Consider the following 18639-nt stretch of genomic DNA (forward strand, 5'->3'; position numbering starts at 1 on the left):
AATTAAAATAATTAGAGGACAGAACAAAAAATCTTTGGAACAAACAACTACTATTTACCCTAGTCACTAAGCCAAATATTTCTAGGGATAACTCTAAATAATAGATATTTTTTTAAAAGGCAAAAGGAAAATTTAACATAAAGTTTTTCATAAAAATAGTTATTTCCTTTAGTGGAACAGCAATTACATGCACAATTTTAAAATTAAAATGATATAAAAATTTTGAGTGCCTTTTAAGCATATCAGCATATTTAATTCAACAGGTTCACGTTTGAAAACATGCTTTTAAATTTTACATTCTTATTAGGTCAAAGCCACTAGATGTTTCTGTCTTAAAAGAGAAAAATGAGAGCAGCAGGGGGCTGGACCAAACAAAGATTACACATCAGCCTGATTCAGGATGGGCACGTTTTCTGCATCCACTCAGATCTCAGCTGGCAAATCTGAGTGCCATTCATGCCAGCCTTGAATAGCCAGAATAAATGAACAGTCAGAAAGAGGGATCGGACTCAGGCAGCAAAATAGCATTTCAAAACAGCTTGTCATCTGTCCATGTTTACAAAAGTCAGTGGGAATGGACAGAAGAAGGAACTATCATGTATTCCAGACTATGTGTTAGTATGCTTGTAAAATTATGAGCATAAATGAAAAATTCAGAATTCTACCTATCTCACTTTTGATTATGAAACAAAACTTAGCCTTAAATTAGAATATGGAAGTTTGAGGTATTGCTCATGGTTTAAGGATGGGATTATACTGGTTGCTATGTTCCTTCAAATACAGTGACAGGTCTAATTTGTTTTCCTGCACATTTTTCACCTTTTTTTGTTTGTTTGTTTCCCAACATACGATTAGACCATGAGTGGTTGTGAGGCACTACATGATTGCCTAGAGTCTCATTGCTCTTCTCACTGTGTTAATTAATTCCAGCTATTCAAGGTGAAGATGAATGGCATCTTGCATCGCTAGGACAAGCCAGAGAGGGGATGTGTCCATCCTGTATCAGGCTGCTGTTCTTTTCTGTCAACCACACAGGTAGTAATTCTATGAGGACACAAAACAGGGTCATTTAATAAAACAAAGTGATGCATTTCACCGCCAGAACAGCCTTAGCCCAGAGAGGAGGTAGAAAGTATATATCGCTGCACAGATTCTTAATGCATTCAGATAACATTCCTAAGATATAAATTTTATTTAAACCTTAGGGAATCTAGAGTAGTGATTTTTTCCAAACCCAGAATCACCTTTAAAATATACTATCCCCACGCCTCACTTTGCATACTGAATCAACATTTTAAGGGCTGTGATTTGAAAGAGACAGGAAATCTGCATTTTAACATGCTCCCTCAGTGATTTTTACAGCCTCATTGCAGGAGTCATCAGATAGGGGATTGGGAAACAAAGGCAATCAACAAATATCACAGAAATTTAGAAAGCAAGAAAAAAAAACGTTTAATGTTTTTAATTATACTCCATAGTGTATACTAACCTAGTATATACAACCTAGGCGTTATGGCCTACACAGTAATTCTCAAATTTAGCAGCCTATTAAAAATAGATTACTGAGATTCACCCCCAGAGTTTCTGATTTAATCTGTAGTGAGACCTGAGAATTTGCATTTGTAACAAGTTCCTTCTGGACTACGCTTTGAGATCCATTATCCTATATAACTTAGGAATCACTTGCCTATAACCTACTTGCACACACTAAAGTTCTATTACACAAAGATACATAAAAAGAGGCTTTAATTCACCAAAGTATTTAAACCCACTGTTCACTAGAACAAAATTATTTGCCTCCCAAAATAACTACATAAAATTGCAGCAAAACACTCTAATACTTTCGCTATGAATGGTTTTTAATATAATTACACCAAGATAAAAACCATTAGTGCTTCTCCTTCATCAAAAATATTCATTGGATATCTTATTTTAATGGTTAATAGTCTATGTTCAATAAACATACTTACCTACTTCTTCCTAGAAAATATAAGCATGAACATAAAAAGGGCATAGTTGTATAAATAAAAGAAAGAATATTGAAAGTTTCAGATGAGCAATTTATCTGCTTTATTGTCAAAGCTAAAAGTAAAATATTTAAGTTTCATCTCTGATTAGAATGGTTGACTCTCTTTTCATTCAAATTCAATGTGGGTATATTTAAACTCATGGTTGTCTTTTTATGTTTTTGCCTTTTCAATTTTTATCCTTACAAACAACTGGTGAAAACTGATGCTTTAAAAGTTTAAAAGTCAAAATTGACAGAAAATACCACTAAACCAAATAATATAATGACTCTGTACTCAAGGGGTAGAAGCAAAGTTTCTAGGAATGCCCAATACTTTTAAGAACTACAAATTTTCTTCCTTAGCAAAGAAAAAAAAGCTAGAAATGGAGTAAGGCTCCTCTCTTACAGTTTCATTCTCTCAGTAAGACTATGGCAATTTCTTATTTGTGTGTTCTAGTCACAAGGGGGTGGGAATTAGGTAGTTGGCTAATTGTCCTGAACACAGTTAGAAGGCCTTTTTACATTCCATCATAGAATTCTAAATAGATTATTGTTACTCTAGTCATGTGGAATATTAGCTTAATTTTCAGAAATTTATTTCAAATATTTCAGAGACTTAACATATTCACTAAAGAAATTCGGGAAAACCCAGAAAAGCTCAAATCTGAACCATTAAGAAATGAACTATCATTAAAACTCTGGATCCTCAGCTTGTTAAAAAATGTACTAGGTATAATGAATAGGCCTATTCTACATAAATCATTTTTTAAAAACTTAAAAAAGAATTTCAAACATAAACAATAGTAGAAAAATGTATAATGACCTGAATTCCAAATCATTTAAACCTGCTTTCTAAGAAAAATTAGCAATACATAATGAATATTTCTGATATCATTAAATATTCTTAAGTCACATGACTTTGTTAGCTGTACTGCTGAAGCACTTAATAAGTGATCTAATAATTGTATATAAGTTTAATGGGAAAGTAGAAATCAATATATTCAAGAAGAATACATGTGTTACTTAGGGAAAAAAGCTCTCACGGAAAGAATTTACACAGAAATAACTATGGAACTCTTTTTTTTTTTAATACAGAGTAATTGTATCACAGATATTACCTTCAATTTAAATGAATTCATGTAGTTCTTTTATGTAATTAAAATATTATAAAATTATACTCTGTAAAGGTACCTTTTATTATGCACTATATACATTGCACAATAACATACAATGCTATCTGTACTCTATATGGATATATTTTTAAAAACTCACTATATTTTATAAACTACTAAAGGAGTTTCAAAAATAAGTTTGACTATATTTAATTTTTACTTTAATAGATGATTTTAGGCTCTAACCCCAATATACAATTCAACTCCACTAGATAATTATTTTTTATATTCCTTATGTGATATTTTGTCCTGAAATTTAATATTTTCATGGCACGTATCTCTTAAGATTAACATCTTTTTCAGTTGTATAACTCACAGAACTAATAAAACCTCCACCTTAATTCACATATGTCTTCTAGTTCACTATTTGGTTTAGAAAATTTTAGCTTTTCCATGCTTCCAGAAACTGGGCACTTGAACCTGTGTCATGGCATTGTAAATTCTTAACTTTGGAACATGATCAGCTAACTCAGTAGTCCTGTTCATCCCCTGAAGTACTTTGCCATGTTCCTGAAAGCTTAAAAATCATTGTTATACCAAAAGCTGTTATAGGAATCCAGAGTATATGAATCTATTCATACTCAGGGGGAAAATTCAGTGAAGGAGGTATAAAAATACTTTTAAAGCAATTAAATTCTCAAGAATTGTTTAATGTGCACAGTGGCTGAAACACATAATAGCTACTATTATGTCACACTCAATTAAAATTTCAGAGTAAAATTTTCCTTTTCTGACAAGAGAGGGCTTCTTTTACTAACAATGTAATGATTTCTGAGAAAGAGTTACAGGAGTTAAAGGTTGTTGGTACTTTGGCAAATTGTAATCCTGGCTTCTTTAAGTTATTACAGCCAGCTTGAGACCAAATGGAATGATATTAGTAGAAAGACTAAATTTCAGTATAAGAGCTTTGCTTACTTATCGTTTCATGGTACCAGTACTTAACTTAGTATATTTCTTTCTAAGGAATAATTGATCAAATAATGCTTCCTTCTACCTTCAACACTGACCAGGGCTTTTAATATCGCTGTGCCAGCGAAGATAGATGTCACATTCATGTCTCCTATTCCAGCTGCTTATTAGTCACTTGGGCAACCACACACAAAGCTTGCTCTCTATGCACACATGTAAGAAAGTTTCTCCAGTGAGCAAACCTAGAAGTGGATTTGCTAGTATATAAAATATGCCAATCATGTAGACATGGGCTCTACTAAATATTGCCAAGTTTCTCTCAAAAGTGGTTAACAACAATTTATATTTCAGCCAGCAAGGTATAAATATTCCATACTTTGTCTTTAATTTTATCTTTAACCACTTGAGGTTATTTCTTAAATCAATCTTGGAAAATAACATTTTTAAATGCATGCTCTTTCATCACCTTCCCTTTGAAGAAAGGGAACTCATTCATTTCTTGGCCATTTATTTTTAGGAAAAAAAATTTATTTCCCTCATTCTTTGCCTAACTCCTTTCTTTTCCTTCTTCGTTTTACTTTTTCCCTATTTTTCTAATCTTGCTCATGGAGAGTAACCATAATAGTATTGCTAGCAAAACATCTGGATTAAGAAAATGGAAATAAGTAGAAATAAATCTAACAAAGAGCCAGTCCCCAAAGCTCTGAAGTCTTTTATTTTTTTTAACATCTTTATTGGAGTATAATTGCTTTACAATGGTGTGTTAGTTTCTGCTGTATAACAAACTGAATCAGTTATACATATACATAAATCCCCATATCCCCTCCCTCTTGCGTCTCCCTCCCTCCCTCCCTCCCTATCCCACCCGTCTAGGTGGTCACAAAGCACGGAGCTGATCTCCCTGTGCTATGCGGCTTCTTCCCATTAGCTATCAATCTTACATTTAGTAGTGTATATATGTCCATGCCACTCTCTCACTTTGTCCCAGCTTACCCTTCCCCCTCTCCGTGTCCTCAAGTCCATGCTCTACGTCTGCATCTTTATTCCTGTTCTGACCCTAGGTTATTCAACCTATTTTTTTTTTTTTTAGATTCCATACACATCTGTTAGCATACGGTCTTTTAAATTGCTCAGAATTTCCGCAAAAGTTTCTAAGTCTTCTAATCCTTCAATAATTCAATCTGTTTCTTCAAGCATTTCTAGGAACAGAAACACACACACACACCTCACATCAAATCTATGCACCATTATATCATATTCTATTGTATGTTTGTGTGTATTATAATTTTTTCCCCTGTAAATATAAACTGTTTCAGCTTCATGACTTAAACAAACCTGGGCTTCTTTGAAACCCACATCTACATTTATCAACTGGGTTTCTCTGGACAGATGATTTTACATTTCTGAGTCTTATTTTCCACATCTGTACTTCATAGCATTTTTTTTTAAGCATTAAGGCATGTGTGTGAAACCCAGTACAATTTGGAGGGGATGTCAGGTGCTTTTTGTGTGTGTGTGTGTGTGTGTGTGAAAACGGAAGTGATCTGGAACCATCTCTTCAGTTCTCCAAAGTCCTCTCCAGAAACACCTGTAGCTCCTACATCCTACACCATCCTCCTGACAAGACCACTGGACCTCTACTTTACTAGAGTAGGTCTTGGCCGGGGATGGGGGGAGGGGAGTACACAGCAAAGCAGTGGAGACTGCTCTCTCTCAGTCTTCAGCCAAATGAGACCAGAGACCCAGGTGAGGAAGGCCTGCCCGTCTGCCAGCCACCCTGTTGTAATATGTTGATACTGTTTCATACACTGATACTGTTTGCCAAGCACTGGAGCGAGGCACATGCCAAGGAGTGCCCTCCACCCCACTGCCCAGATGGCCAGATGCAGGGCAGAGTGCAGTAGGTGTTTGTAACACTAGCTGCTGTTCGCTTGTCCTTATTCTAAATGAGTTTGATGTGGCCTTGCTACTTTGCATTTGCTACTTCATTTTACCTGCTTTACTTATATTCTACCACCTGTACATTGCCTTCCTGCTTTTCCCTTGCTCCTTAGCTATGGCACCTGTATTCTTTTTAATTACTGATTGGAGGCAACATGACATAGCAGAAAGTCAGACTAACATTCTAACTGTAACTCTGGACTATGTATGTGACATTTGAGTTATTTACCGTCTCGGATCCTAAATTTCTTTATCTGGAAATGAGAATAATGTTTTCTTTGCATGATTTTTATTAGGATTAAATTTGGTAACCTATGTAAAAGGCCAGAAAAGAAAGCACTCGACAAACAGTAGCTAATAAGTACTACTATTTTCTGACACCCCTCCCCCTTTCTCCTTCTGTTTCTTCTATTTGTCTTCACTATTCTGTAAACTCGATGAGGGCAGGGCCAATGCCTGCCCTGTTCACAGTTGTAACCACAGAGTATAGCACAGTGATTGGCCTCAGCTACCTAAAGTGGCTGAGTAATGAAAGGAAGTAAGGAAGGGAGAAAGAAGAGAGAAAGAGGGGAAGAAAGACCTATCAATCATTGGACTTCTGACTTAAGCCCAGTCTAGCTCCCTGCTTCTGCTTTCTGCAGCAGGTTTGATTTTGTGCCTGAATTTCACTTTTCACCTTTGACCTTATCTTAATTTTTCCAATTCCACTTTCAAGCTTCTTCTCCACCAACAGGTTGAAGGATTTATTTTTCTGTATCAAAATAAAGAATGAATTTTCAGAAACCCCTTCCCGACTATTATCACTGTTTGTCTCAGATTGCTCTCAGTGGGCTTCTCTATAAAATATAAAAGTCTCTTTTTTTTGTTTAATATGTATACTATACAGCAAAATTATCATAGATTTTGAAATTTTGTTTTCACTAATTTAAAAAGTTTATGATTTTATATTTTTATTGAACAAAGTGTTTTTAAGTGCCATTTTCTCTCAAAAGCAAGTTTCTTCAAAAACATTTCTTATTTAAAAAATTAGCATAAGAGGGCTTCCCTGGTGGCGCAGTGGTTGAGAGTCCGCCTGCCGATGCAGGGGACACGGGTTCGTGCCCTGGTCCGGGAAGATCCCACATGCCGCGGAGCGGCTGGGCCCGTGAGCCATGGCCGCTGAGCCTGCGGTCTGGAGCCTGTGCTCCGCAAAGGGAGAGACCACAACAGTGAGAGTCCTGCGTACCGCAAAAAAAAAAAAAAAAAAAACCCACAAAAAATTAGCATAAGAGATAATTCTAAGTTATGAAATCAACAAATACCTAACTTCACTTGCATTTGTATATTTTTGGTAGAATTGTTTTTTCTAACATTAGTTTTAAAAATCCAGATTTTAAGGCTAAAATATTTCAGTCACATGACACTTCAAAGAGAAAGTCCTAAATAATTTTAATTTGTATTTTCATTGGGGTAAGTGGATGCATAGAGTTTGGCTATGAATTTGTACTACTGAAGGGAATGAAGAGAAACAGGCAAATTCTTATTAAGCAAACAAAAAAGATATTATCCATTTGTTTTCAGGGAAATCTGACATGTCTCATCCCATAAAATTATACAACATGGTAAATTATACCTGTAATTTAGGTATCTTAAATTTTTGGTCATTAATCATTATTACCTGAGAATTTAGCCCTGTGGTGGAAAGTAGTTATTAAGAGGGAAATACTCTTCTGCTTAAATTCATATTTTTGCTTGGCAACCCTATTCTAAGGTATTTGTTCATTGTCTAAAATTTAAAAAAAAAAAACAACAGAGAAATAAAGCAAATGTCAGACTTTGCTATATAATAAAGTTAATTCTCAGTTATTTATGTCAATATGGATAGAAGCAGAGTATTCTAAAGTGGAACCCCTGGATAACCAGAAATCCCATGATAATCACTATTGCCAACTCTGACAAGATGGGCTAATAATGAGCAGCCAAACTATTTCAGTTCCACCTGCCTGCCCTCTGGTGGATGTGCTAATGAGCAGTGAAATGGCTACAGCAAAGACAGCTGGTGTGAGTGGGAAGCTTATTCACAAGTCATCTTTTATGACTATGAGCTACATGTAGAAATAATCATGATTATTGTCCTAATAATTATACATTTATCAGGGACATCACTCTGTAGGAAAAAAGATTAATAAGTAACATTTGTGAACCTTGCAGCTTGTCTCCTTTATTAGGAGGGTCACCTAGATGTGGGATGAATGGCTAACACTGGGCTCAGCTGTACAAAGCCAGGTCCAGCTAGCTGTGCTTTGTACAGGACTGTGATGTTGATATTCAGAGCCCGAAAAGCAGAAGGTGTTGTTCTAGGAAAGGTTTAGCCTTCAATTATGAAGAAGAAAAATACAAGACATGTAAAAACAAACGTAAGAGAATTCAGCTGATGTTAAGTGGCAATGGAATAGCTATTGCAAATTTTGCAAGTTTTGGCTGTGCTCCCTGAAACATCACCAGCAGCAATGCCCTTCAGGCAGCAGCTGTCACTACAGGCAATGAAGAAGCATTGGAGAGAAAAAGAGGGGGCTCCTCCGCAGACAGGCAAACAGATGATGCATAAAAATACAGACCTGGATGAAATTAGCAACAAGTAGCTATTTTTTTCTTTTTGTAAAGTTCACTCAGCTACTAAGATAGATGTAAATTAAACTTTAGAGACAATGTGGCATCTCAAGTGGAACTGTGAAGCAATCCTAACCCATACACTGAGGACAAGTTTGATTTAAAATCCCACTACTTTCAGGCTCTATTTTGTGACTAGGGTGCAACATATTTAACTAAATCGTTCAGGAAGCAGATTCAGCTACTTATTAAACACGTGACAGTTTCAAAATGTTCAAGATTCTCTGCCCAGCACTCACATTACTCAGCTGTCAAAGTAAAGGGCTCAGATATATGATGTGAAAATTACATTTTAACGAGGTGTCATGTGTGTTTAAAGTTCTTATTCATCACTACATAGCCACAGCTTTTACTGGAGACACAGATGCACTTAATTAGCATATTATAAGGACAGCAGGTTCACCTTATCTGCATTGTTAAACTGTTATGTGTAGGCTTTTTGTTGTGGTTTTAGAGTCTACTATCTTCAGCATATACAAGAATGATTACATTTACATAAACTCAAATGGCTTTCAAGAAAATGTGGATTGTATTTGGGAAGCAGAAGAGTAGGCACTAGACAGTAGCTACATGTCCTTATCATTTGTGGTTCATACTGACTGCTTGATGTGTTTCACTAAACCTCAACCAACAGATTTTTAGATCTGTTAGACACACTAAATTCAGAAAAATTTTGGCTCTGGGCTTCTCTGTCTGTTCTTATTATCAACCTGAGACTACTTCTTCTTCCTTCAGTAGGAAATACTGGAAAATATTTGTATATTTGACAAGGAATGTTTGGATTATTCAGTGGACACTTTAGAAACAAAATGGAAGAGTCAAAGAAAATACCTCACATCTCCTATTTTATCAATGAATAATGAACTCAGCACAAGGTGCTTTAGCAGAAAGAACTCAAGAGTGAAAGTCATTCAACACCAGTTAACTAAAGGCAAGTAAAGCAACTATTTAATTCCCTCACACTGGATATTTCAGGATATCAGGTAGAATTTTAGCATTATGATGCTGACATGAGAATCACTCGAATAACTTGTGAAATAGCTAAGTATTGTTTGGAGGTTTTTAATGTGTATCTTACAAAAGATAGCCAATTGGAGGCAATGATGAATGTATAGTTTTATCGTATTTTATAGGACAGGAAAAAGGCTCAGTTAAAAGTACATTTGAGGGCTTCCCTGGTGGCGCAGTGGTTGAGAGTCTGCCTGCCGATGCAGGGGACACGGGTTCGTGCCCCGGTCTGGGAAGATCCCACATGCCGTGGAGCGGCTGGGCCCGTGAGCCATGGCCGCTGAGCCTGTGCATCTGGAGCCTGTGCTCTGCAACGGGAGAAGCCACAGCAGTGAGAGGCCCGCGCACCGCAAAAAAAAATAATAAATAAAAGTACATTTAAGAAAAATTCTAGATTTGCTAGTTCTCTGCTCAGAAAAAAAAAAATAGCACTTTCATATTTACTTTATCCTCAGGTGCTAATGCTTACAGGCATTTTTGATACTGATGTCCAAAACCAAATCAATCACCTGTTCTGCACACAAAATGTATTTTCAAAGGAACACACGTATTCACTTGAATATATTTTCTATTTTCTCTAAGTTGAAAAAATTCCTGTAATTCATTAACCGAAAAATTTGAGAATAGGTTCCGAAAATAAAATTCATTGAACAGTTGTTCATTTTCTTTCCCATTGTAAATACTGACTAATTTCTCTAATTACTTCTTCTGGAAGAAAGTGCATTAGGTGTTAAAGTGCTTTGGCACTTTTTAACAGACCTAACTTCCTTTAGGTTACCAAGTATCGCTACAATCTGAGTGAAGAGAAGAAGTAGGTGTGGGTGGTGTGTGGGGAATAAATGGGGTGACATAACACTTCCAGATCATAGGATTGCATGGTAAACTGTGAAGAGGACTACCTGAGAAGCATACATGTAATCTTAATAAAACAAATGTTAGGACTAATACTCCCATTCCCATAATATGCTGAAAAAGAAGGTTTCATATATATATATATATATATATATATATATATATATATATATATAAAAATATAAAATTCATTTATTTATTTCTTAAATTATTCAACAAATCTTGACACAGTATGATTTCACCGTTGAAAAATAGAGGCAATTGTTTGGAGTGCAGATCTATGGTTATTATCTAATCATGAGAACTACAAATTAGATTTGCATCTGCAGAGTGTCTGACACATGGGGATACTGAGATCACTTCTGTCAAGTGAATGCATCCAGACACATAGCTTCAGTAGGCATACTTTCCACTACTCGTGTCATGGAAGGGAGCATGAATCTCAAGTTGGGCTGAATTTTAATCGCTGAGTAATTTTTAAATAAATTATATGAGCTGTAGTGCCTTAAGCCCCTCAATCAGATGATATGGATAATAATGGTCCTTGTAGGGTTGGCATGTAGATTTTATGTTAATTTTGCTATGCCTATTACATATATCATAACAATAATCTTCCGAGATAGGTATTATTTTTTTTCCATTTTATAGTTGAGGAAACTAAGACCAAGAGGCTCAGTAGCCTGCCTATAGTCAAACAAGCACCTGAGGCAGAATTAAAACACAAGTCCTTCAGGCTCCCAGATCCATGTTCAGAAGCAGTATGCCACCTCCATGGATGCTTCACCTGAGGATTTTTATACATCTCAGAGAACATATTTGTCTCAACTTCCAACACCCAGATCTTTTAATTTACAGAATAGTAATATTCAGTAGAAGTAAAACACAGATACCCCATTACATAAAAACTTCAAAAGTGTGACTTTTCAATGATTAGAGCTCAGTTGAAATCAGAGCAAAAATACTCAGCTTGCTTCCAACAGATGGCAACAGAAAATATACTGTAGATCTATGGACTCAGAATTAGTCAGAATTAGTCTTTTTGACCCTAACGCATTTATAGTTAAGTTGGTTTCCATACACAGACACATAAGAAGATCCGTAATAAGAATTCATTAAAGGAAATTTCTTTGAAAAATGTCAATGTAATTTATACTAAAGAAAAACACTCAGTTGAAACTTTGTGTAGAATAAGGTGAACAGCCTCCATTAATGCTAACTGAAATTCTCATATTCATGCATAAAATGTACACTTATTATTATTCTACACTTATTCTTTCTACCTCTAAACTGTTAAGTCCACACCAAAGTACTAGCTTTTTAATTTGAGCATTCATGCATGAAAATTGATAATTTTTCTTGTGATTATATATACAAATTTAATACAGCTGAAATCTCACTCTTTGCAAAACATTAGAGAGCTTCACTGTCATTTAAAAAGAGTGAAAACTGAATCTCCTAGCTTAAGTTAGGAATTTGTTTCAGAAGCTGAACTTTATCATTTCTCAGTGTTTGTCACTTTAAAAACATGCTTCTAACAAATAGGAGCACTAGTACAAGTGGGCAAGATGGCTGATAATTTAACTCCCATAATCAAACAAACAAATGAGTGGTATAATTTTCCTATGTCCACAATTACAATGACATCATATATATGGATACACACATAATTTTATTAATGTACGTTAGAAATATTTTTTGGCAAGTCTCTAAATACATGAGGCTATGGTATCATCTTTTTCTTTAAGGATAATTTATAAACACTAAGCTAAGAATTTGCCTCAGTCCATCAAATCAAAACCTGCAATGTTAATTAATTTTAACCTATCTATTATTCTAAACAAAAATAATGCATGATCTTTCCAATAAATAAAATGAATATATGTTACTGCTCCTTATTCACGAACATTAAAAGATGGTGAGTTATTATATATTATTTCTTTGGAGACAATTAGAAATTACTCCAGTTACAATTAAAAGTCAAAAAAGGCTAAGAACCACTCGTCAAGAGTTTTCACTGCCAAAATATGAATTTTGGTTTAAGAACATCACAGATCTGAAAGAACTGTCTTCCCAGAATATTCCAGATGATTTGCTTAGGTTTTTAATTGAAGGATGTGTTGGATTGAGAAACCTTACCTGTACAGAGGTTAGCCAGGTCTACGAGATTTTTGAGAACTTAGTAAGGAGAAGTTGCTTTTGCTGCTGTTGTATATTAGGCTTCTCCTTCCACACAAAGCAATTCAACATAATATCAGCATTGCTGGCCATGGAAAGAATTGCTGTCACTCTTACAGGGATTAGAGAAAATGCCACCCAATTTGACATTCTATCACAGTGAGAAGTGGAAAGGCATTCATTCATTCATCCATTCATTCATTCAACAAAGAATTATTGAGCCTTTATTTTCTATATGTCATATATGACACTAGTGTCTAAGAAGGCAGAAATAATGGTAAGATGAAAAATAATAAAAAGATGGGTAAGGCAAGATTACTGGCTCTATGGCACTTAGAATCTAATTGTATAAGAAGATATGTATATAGTGAAGTAAGTTAGTAAGCAGAATGACATGCTAGTAAAAGCAAGGTAAAAGCAATGCAGAAAATAAGAAATATTAACATGTAAGCACTAGAAGAAAAAAATTAAACTATGAATTGCTATGTTACTATCAAAATTCGGACACCTATATCTTACTTTTCCATTATACTTTATCAGGAGGAACAATATTATTGCTAGTTAAAATAATTTAACTTCTAGACTAAGATAATTCTGCTCATTTGTGCAAATAGAAATGTAAAAGATAAAGTAATTTATGACTGTCTTTAAATAATATTAAAAGTAAACAGTATGTCCTAGAGAGGAAAAATACAATTTTAAAGAATGGGAATTAAAGCTTGTCTCATTTTTTTCAAAGCTGAGTTTTGCACTGCTGTTTCTTATAAAATTGAGAATCTATTTTTGAGAATCTATTTTTGTCTATCTATACAGACAAAAAAATCTATTTTTTTGTCTGTATCAGTTATGAACATTTTTCTGTATGTATTAATTAGATACACTCAGACATATGTACAGTCAAACCGACAATATTCCCAGTAGGGGTGGTCATATATGATGCTCTTGGTGAGTTGAATATATTGGTGCAGGCCTCCTGAAGAATTATATCAAGCCAACCCTTTGACATTTTCCAAGTAGAGAGCACTTCGCAGGGCATGTCACAATTAATTAGATGGGATGGCATTCTATTTTTGCAAAGGTTTTGTGTACTTCACTACACAAAGAACTAACTAGCTGATAATGAAAATGCCCTTCAAATAAGGGCTGAAGGTTGGAGACTAGCTGCACAGAGGAGGAAGAGTCAGTTTCTTATGCCTATATTTTTTTAAAGTTGAAAGTGATTAACAGCAACAATTTTTTTAGCTGAAAAGACAATGAATAACTTTCAATACACAGGCCAGAAGACCACAAAAGGATGTCTAATCAAAATATACAATCAACTTACTAAGAGCAAGTTGTAAATATTGCCCCTTAAAGTACCATCAAAAGTCAAACTTACCTGATCTACTATCCAGAGGTCCAAAATCCAAAGAATATTTCACGACGTGATAGTTATTCCATACATAAAGAAGGTTGTCCCTGGGATTGTAATCCACAGCTGCTATGTACTGGTATGAATTGGGAAAGGGTACATCCACCAAACTATCCTTACTTTGGTCGGTGTTGTAAATGTAGTCAATCTTATTCCCTGTGGCCTCATTGTCATCATCCTCATATACAGATTTGACCACATACAGAATCCCACATATCATAAATGCGTTGGAAGCTGACCTTTTATCATATGCAGTATCCCATGTCCCTTCAATCCGCAGGGTGTAAGGGTTCAACTGACTAATGACAATTTTACCATTGTTTTGTTCTGTTGCATAGATTACCCATAGCCCATTCTCATCCACTGCCAGGTCTATGTCAGATTTGCCTCCCCAACGGTAAGGGGAGGTATCATGGTAATTGGCATTTGCTATGATAGCCTCTCCACTCTTTATCCTAGTCCGCAAATCAAACTTTACTATGTTCCTGGTGCGCTCTTTATTGAAGAACAAAGCTCCGTCATACACTACAAATCCTGTGCCATCCACCCTGTGAGGGAGCTTGTAGGTTGTAGTTGGCCTTCCAGCAATGAAGTCATCCTTGGATGAGTACTCAGTCAGGGTATCAGTTCTGTAGGGGGTCCAGGGCATATAATAAATCTTGTCAGAAGCCTGCAGAGGGTCTTTGCACCATGCCCCAGATTGGTGGTCGGACTCAAACAAATGTTCACTCTGGTATACTCCTTTTAGTAGTCCAGGACAAAGAAAAACTGTTGGAAGGGAAAGAGTCAAAATAATAAATGTATTAATTTTAATATTTTGTCATATATTCTTATTTTTCACCAAATGGAATTCAACTCTAACGAGAAATACCCACCACCACTTAATTATTTTGCTGTATTCTTCTGAGAACATAAAGTAGTCGTCCACATTAATTTTGACATTTGTTCATAATCATTTTGATTTCATTTGCTGAAAAACTTTGGCCTTTTAAAGAGTGGCTGTGCTTTCCTTTGCTCTTTACCTTTGCAAGTGTCTTACAATAATTTTGGATATGCTACATATATAATTGTGACTTATGTCTATGTATTCTATAGACATATAACAAATATAAATTTTTATATGTGATGGTTTTATATATATTAATTGGAATTTTTAAAGATATTGTTTTCATTCTGATGCTATGAACTATTCTATAGTTATTAAGAAGCATATGGAAATACAATAGTAATTAAAATATAATAATAAGGGAAAAGAAAAGCCCTGTAATACAGGCCACTGAGCCTTCTAGGTAAAAAGCTCTTAAAGTTGCTGTAGCACACACAGAGCATGCAACCCACACAATTAAAAATGAGTGATGGATGGATACTGGAAGGAAAAAGAGAAAGGCAGAAAAAGAAAGGAAAGAAGGAATAAGGAAAGAAGAAAAGGTGAAAGGTTACAGAGAAGAACCCAAGATCTAGATTTTAATCAGTTAAAAATGTCCTGTTAAATACAGTAGTATTGGAACTTAAAAACATGTACCTTTTACTGTTACATGAGAAGAACATTAAAAAACAAGATTACTTGCTACAATATTTTGCTGCTCATACTTCAGACTGAAAATGGGCAGGAATTATCTGATTCAGTTGATTTTTAGTATGATTCAGTAGCACATCATATGAGTGGTGGTAAAAAAAAAAAAAAAAAAAAAAAAAACACTTGGCCGATTCATCTGTAATGAAGGGGCTAAAAAGCAATGTTTCCCAAAGGGAGGTCATTGAAGCACCTGTTTTAAGTGGTTTAGCCACATATGACACAGAAAAAAAACAGGGATCCCTAGCCATCTGTGCTTAAGAAATATCATATGAAACATAATACCAGGATTCTAATAGCTGAGGTACATTAGTGAATCTCCAAGATGGAAGTGGGGAGGGTGAGAAAATTTCACAAACTAATTTGATCATGGAACCCTTTCTACAGAGCCTGATGGGGTGTAATGTTCTGCTGAACCTGTTATGGGAAACAGTGCTCCAATATTTTTGCAGAGAAAACACATTGAAAAATAATCATGTAGTCCACTGTTATGTTTGAAATGATTAGAAGTGTATTGGGAGGAGAAATTAGGAAATCACAAGAAATTTGGATGTTGACCCATATTTTAATGATTAAAGTATTATTCTCTTGGTATTAGTGATTAGCTCTTTAACAACAACTATAAACCTACATCCAATGGAAAATAATCTAAGATGAAACTCAGCTAGGGTTTACAGATTATTAAAAAGGAAAGTACATTATTAAAATGCCCAAAGTTTTAATTTTGGAAAAATGAAAAGTTTAGGGGAAAAGTTAACTATCAAAATCTTCCATAGCAAGGATAGAGGGCCATCATCAAATTATACTCGATAATAAAATTGATTATTAGAAGAATTTCTCAGGATTCTAATATGATGTCTATAATTATAAACGATTGGTAGGTATTATTGTCAAAATTGTATATAAACTTTATGCTGGTTAATAATCAGCCCTGGTTACTAAAGCAATTTATTTTAAGGTATTTTAGAAAACCACCTCCCCTTTTCCCCTAATAGTTAAAAATTAAAGGAACAGGGGAACCACACCAGAGCTATGGAAAATTATCTAGTATAGAAATAAAAACAAATCTAAAGCAGTTACTATCCAAAACCATCTACCGTTTTTCTAACTGCTTAAATAAAGAGGAATAGAATGCACGGCTGAAAATTTTACACTATTAAACTGTTTTAGGATTAAAAAAATCAAACCAGCACTGGTCAGTACAACAGACTAAAGTGAAGTTGAGCAGCAGAAGTAGTAAATAAATTTTCATAAAATAGATAAGAATTAATAACAAAATTATTTTAACTAGATGTTAAACTGTTAAATAACTTAGCCTATAAATAGTATATAATTTATGAAAGGTATTTAATTACCTTTTTGTTCCACTTCTATTGGAGAGAGAGAAGTAAAGAGAGAGAGGAGAAAAGAGAATAGATTAATGGTACGATATTGGCCAAGCACTTTTTATTCACCTCTTCCAAACTGAAAGTAAATAATTTATTTCACTCATACTTGCTTTATTGAACATTATGTTTTTTTAAAAAACCCATTCCTCTATAAAATTATTTTTAAGAAACAATCACATTATAAGCTTAAAAATACAGTACAAACTTGGAAAAAATAAGGCAAAAGTTAATCAAGCTAAGACTGAATAAACATACCATTCCAAATTATAGACATAGGGAATACAATATTCATAATAATAACACAAATATTTTCCATGTGAAAGACAGGTTGGTAACTACACATAGAAAGCTTTCAGATAGCTGGGACAGTCTCATTTATTAAATATTATAGTTTATATCACTATTTAACATAATACTCTTGCTTTTTACCCATCTCAAAAATTGATGTCTTCAGAAGAAACTACTCTGTAATTCATTTCCTAAAGCCTAATATTTTCTATAAGTTGTCAGTATTATGAGAAATGTACTTCATGGGGTGACACATTAACAGGGAATGATCTCATTCTGAATAAACATATTTAGAATCTTTATTGAAGAAAGTTCTATTCCTCACACTCAACAATATTTTATATTATTGTGGAAAAATACCGTCTTTCAGAAAAATCTGTATCTGAAGGTTGATATAAATAATAAGCCACCTGCCCTGGGCTTTTCTGAAATTCCTAAGTGAGCCTTTCAACAAACTCTTAAAAGAATAAATTGGTATCCTCAAACACGTTATGGTTATGTATCTTTCAAATTAGATTCCATTATTATTTTAAGATATTGACTAATACAAGTCAGGGAAAATTCAGGGAAATTATAACATATTCATGAAACTCAACAAGCAGCATCTTCTTTATCTTATAAACATTTGTCTCATTGGAGACAATTTGCCTAGATCACAACAAGAAAAAAAAAAAAAAAGAATCAATGGGAAAAAAGAGTCAGGAAAGAATGGGTTCATAATACAAACTTTGAAAAAAAATCACAGATTTCAAGTGATACAAATCTAAGATAATTTCAGTGGAAGGGATAAATTGAGCTACTATGCACAATAAATAAAACTACAGGAAATTTTTAAAACAAGGGAGAAATACCATTTTGGATAGTTACTTTTAGGTGAGATTTTTGTGCATTGACCTAAGCTCATGTCTTCAATTGTTGGCAAAATCACACTCATTTCTCTCCACTGACTTTTTTTGAAAGCTCAGTATCACACGTGTTAGAAGACAAAAATGGAATATATGAAAAGTTATGCTTAGGAAGTTGTAAATGGGGTTCTCTTTTTAAGATTCCTTATCTCATTAATTTACAAATCTTATTTTTAGCAATATTTCTAGGACTCTTAAGAGCTCTATGATACTTATACTGTTAAAATTTATCATCATCCTCAATTATGGATCTTTATCAAGTAACTGTAGTGTTCACTGGACTGTATGCCTCATTATGGGTCAGTTAAAAGCTTTACCTAAGAGATGCACTTCATGCTATGGCTAGATTACTAACAAACC

General features: G+C 34.4%; 1 protein-coding gene across 5 annotated transcripts in view; it reads right to left on the reverse strand.

Annotated features, from left to right (window-relative positions):
- Positions 1–18639, reverse strand: part of ADGRL3 (adhesion G protein-coupled receptor L3) — an 872689-nt gene that overhangs the window by 315127 nt on the left and 538923 nt on the right. For all 5 annotated transcript variants that reach the window (XM_060012458.1, XM_060012453.1, XM_060012455.1 and 2 more), the window contains one exon: positions 14093–14893. In XM_060012458.1, the coding sequence (XP_059868441.1) occupies positions 14093–14893 (801 nt within the window). The remainder of the gene's footprint in view (positions 1–14092; positions 14894–18639) is intronic.

The sequence above is a fragment of the Delphinus delphis genome, chromosome 5, assembly GCF_949987515.2.
Source record: "Delphinus delphis chromosome 5, mDelDel1.2, whole genome shotgun sequence".
Classification (NCBI taxonomy): domain Eukaryota; kingdom Metazoa; phylum Chordata; class Mammalia; order Artiodactyla; family Delphinidae; genus Delphinus; species Delphinus delphis.